The 618-nt window shown below is 65.9% G+C and overlaps 1 protein-coding gene across 1 annotated transcript in view; it reads left to right on the top strand.

The window, feature by feature from the left end:
* Window positions 1–612, top strand: part of CCDC115 (coiled-coil domain containing 115) — a 14,992-nt gene extending 14,380 nt beyond the window's left edge. Inside the window, exon 7 of the mRNA XM_025192574.1 lies at window positions 218–612. Coding sequence (XP_025048359.1) covers window positions 218–384 — 167 coding nt within the window. The 3' untranslated portion in view covers window positions 385–612. The remainder of the gene's footprint in view (window positions 1–217) is intronic.
* The last annotated feature ends 6 nt before the right edge of the window (window positions 613–618 follow it).

Raw genomic sequence — 618 nt, 5'->3', positions numbered from 1 at the left:
GGGCTGGTGGCGCCCGCGCTGCTCTACGCATTGGGGGCGACACTGTACGCGGCCCGCGTGCCCGAGCGCTTCTGCCCCGGCCGCTGCGACATTTGGGTGAGGCCCCTCCCCCCGGGCGCCTGGGTTCTTAATCCCGGGGGGTGGTGTGAACCCGGGCACTTGACAGGGTTCCTGCCCCGGGGTGAGGGGAACCCTTTAACCCCGTCCCTTCCCCCAGTTCCACTCGCACCAGCTGTTCCACGTGCTCGTCGTGGCTGCCGCCGTGGCGCATCTGCAAGGCTTGTTCCGCTTGCGCGGTCTCAGCGCCACGCCAGGGGGCACCTGCGCGCCGGACCCCGCCAGCTGATCACCCTCCCAGCCCCGCCGACCAGTGGTGGCGCGTAGGCAGTCACCGGGAGCCAGTAGTCCTGCGTGGGGCGGGGCCCCTCTTTTAAAGGGGCCGCCCCTCCCGGTGATTACGGATTTACGGGGGTGGGATGTTGTTAAAAGCTTTCTCGTTTAACCTCGCTGACTAAGGTTCATTTTACACCACCCGACACCGAGTGACTGACCCTTCAAGAGGCCGGTTTCCTGACCCACCCACCAATTCTTGGGGTCCTGGTCCTTTAAGACCCGGTT

This window comes from Alligator sinensis, unplaced genomic scaffold, assembly GCF_000455745.1.
Source record: "Alligator sinensis unplaced genomic scaffold, ASM45574v1 scaffold778_1, whole genome shotgun sequence".
NCBI lineage: Eukaryota > Metazoa > Chordata > Crocodylia > Alligatoridae > Alligator > Alligator sinensis.
Note: the sequence above shows the minus strand (reverse complement) of the source record. Positions and strands in the feature narration are given on the sequence as shown.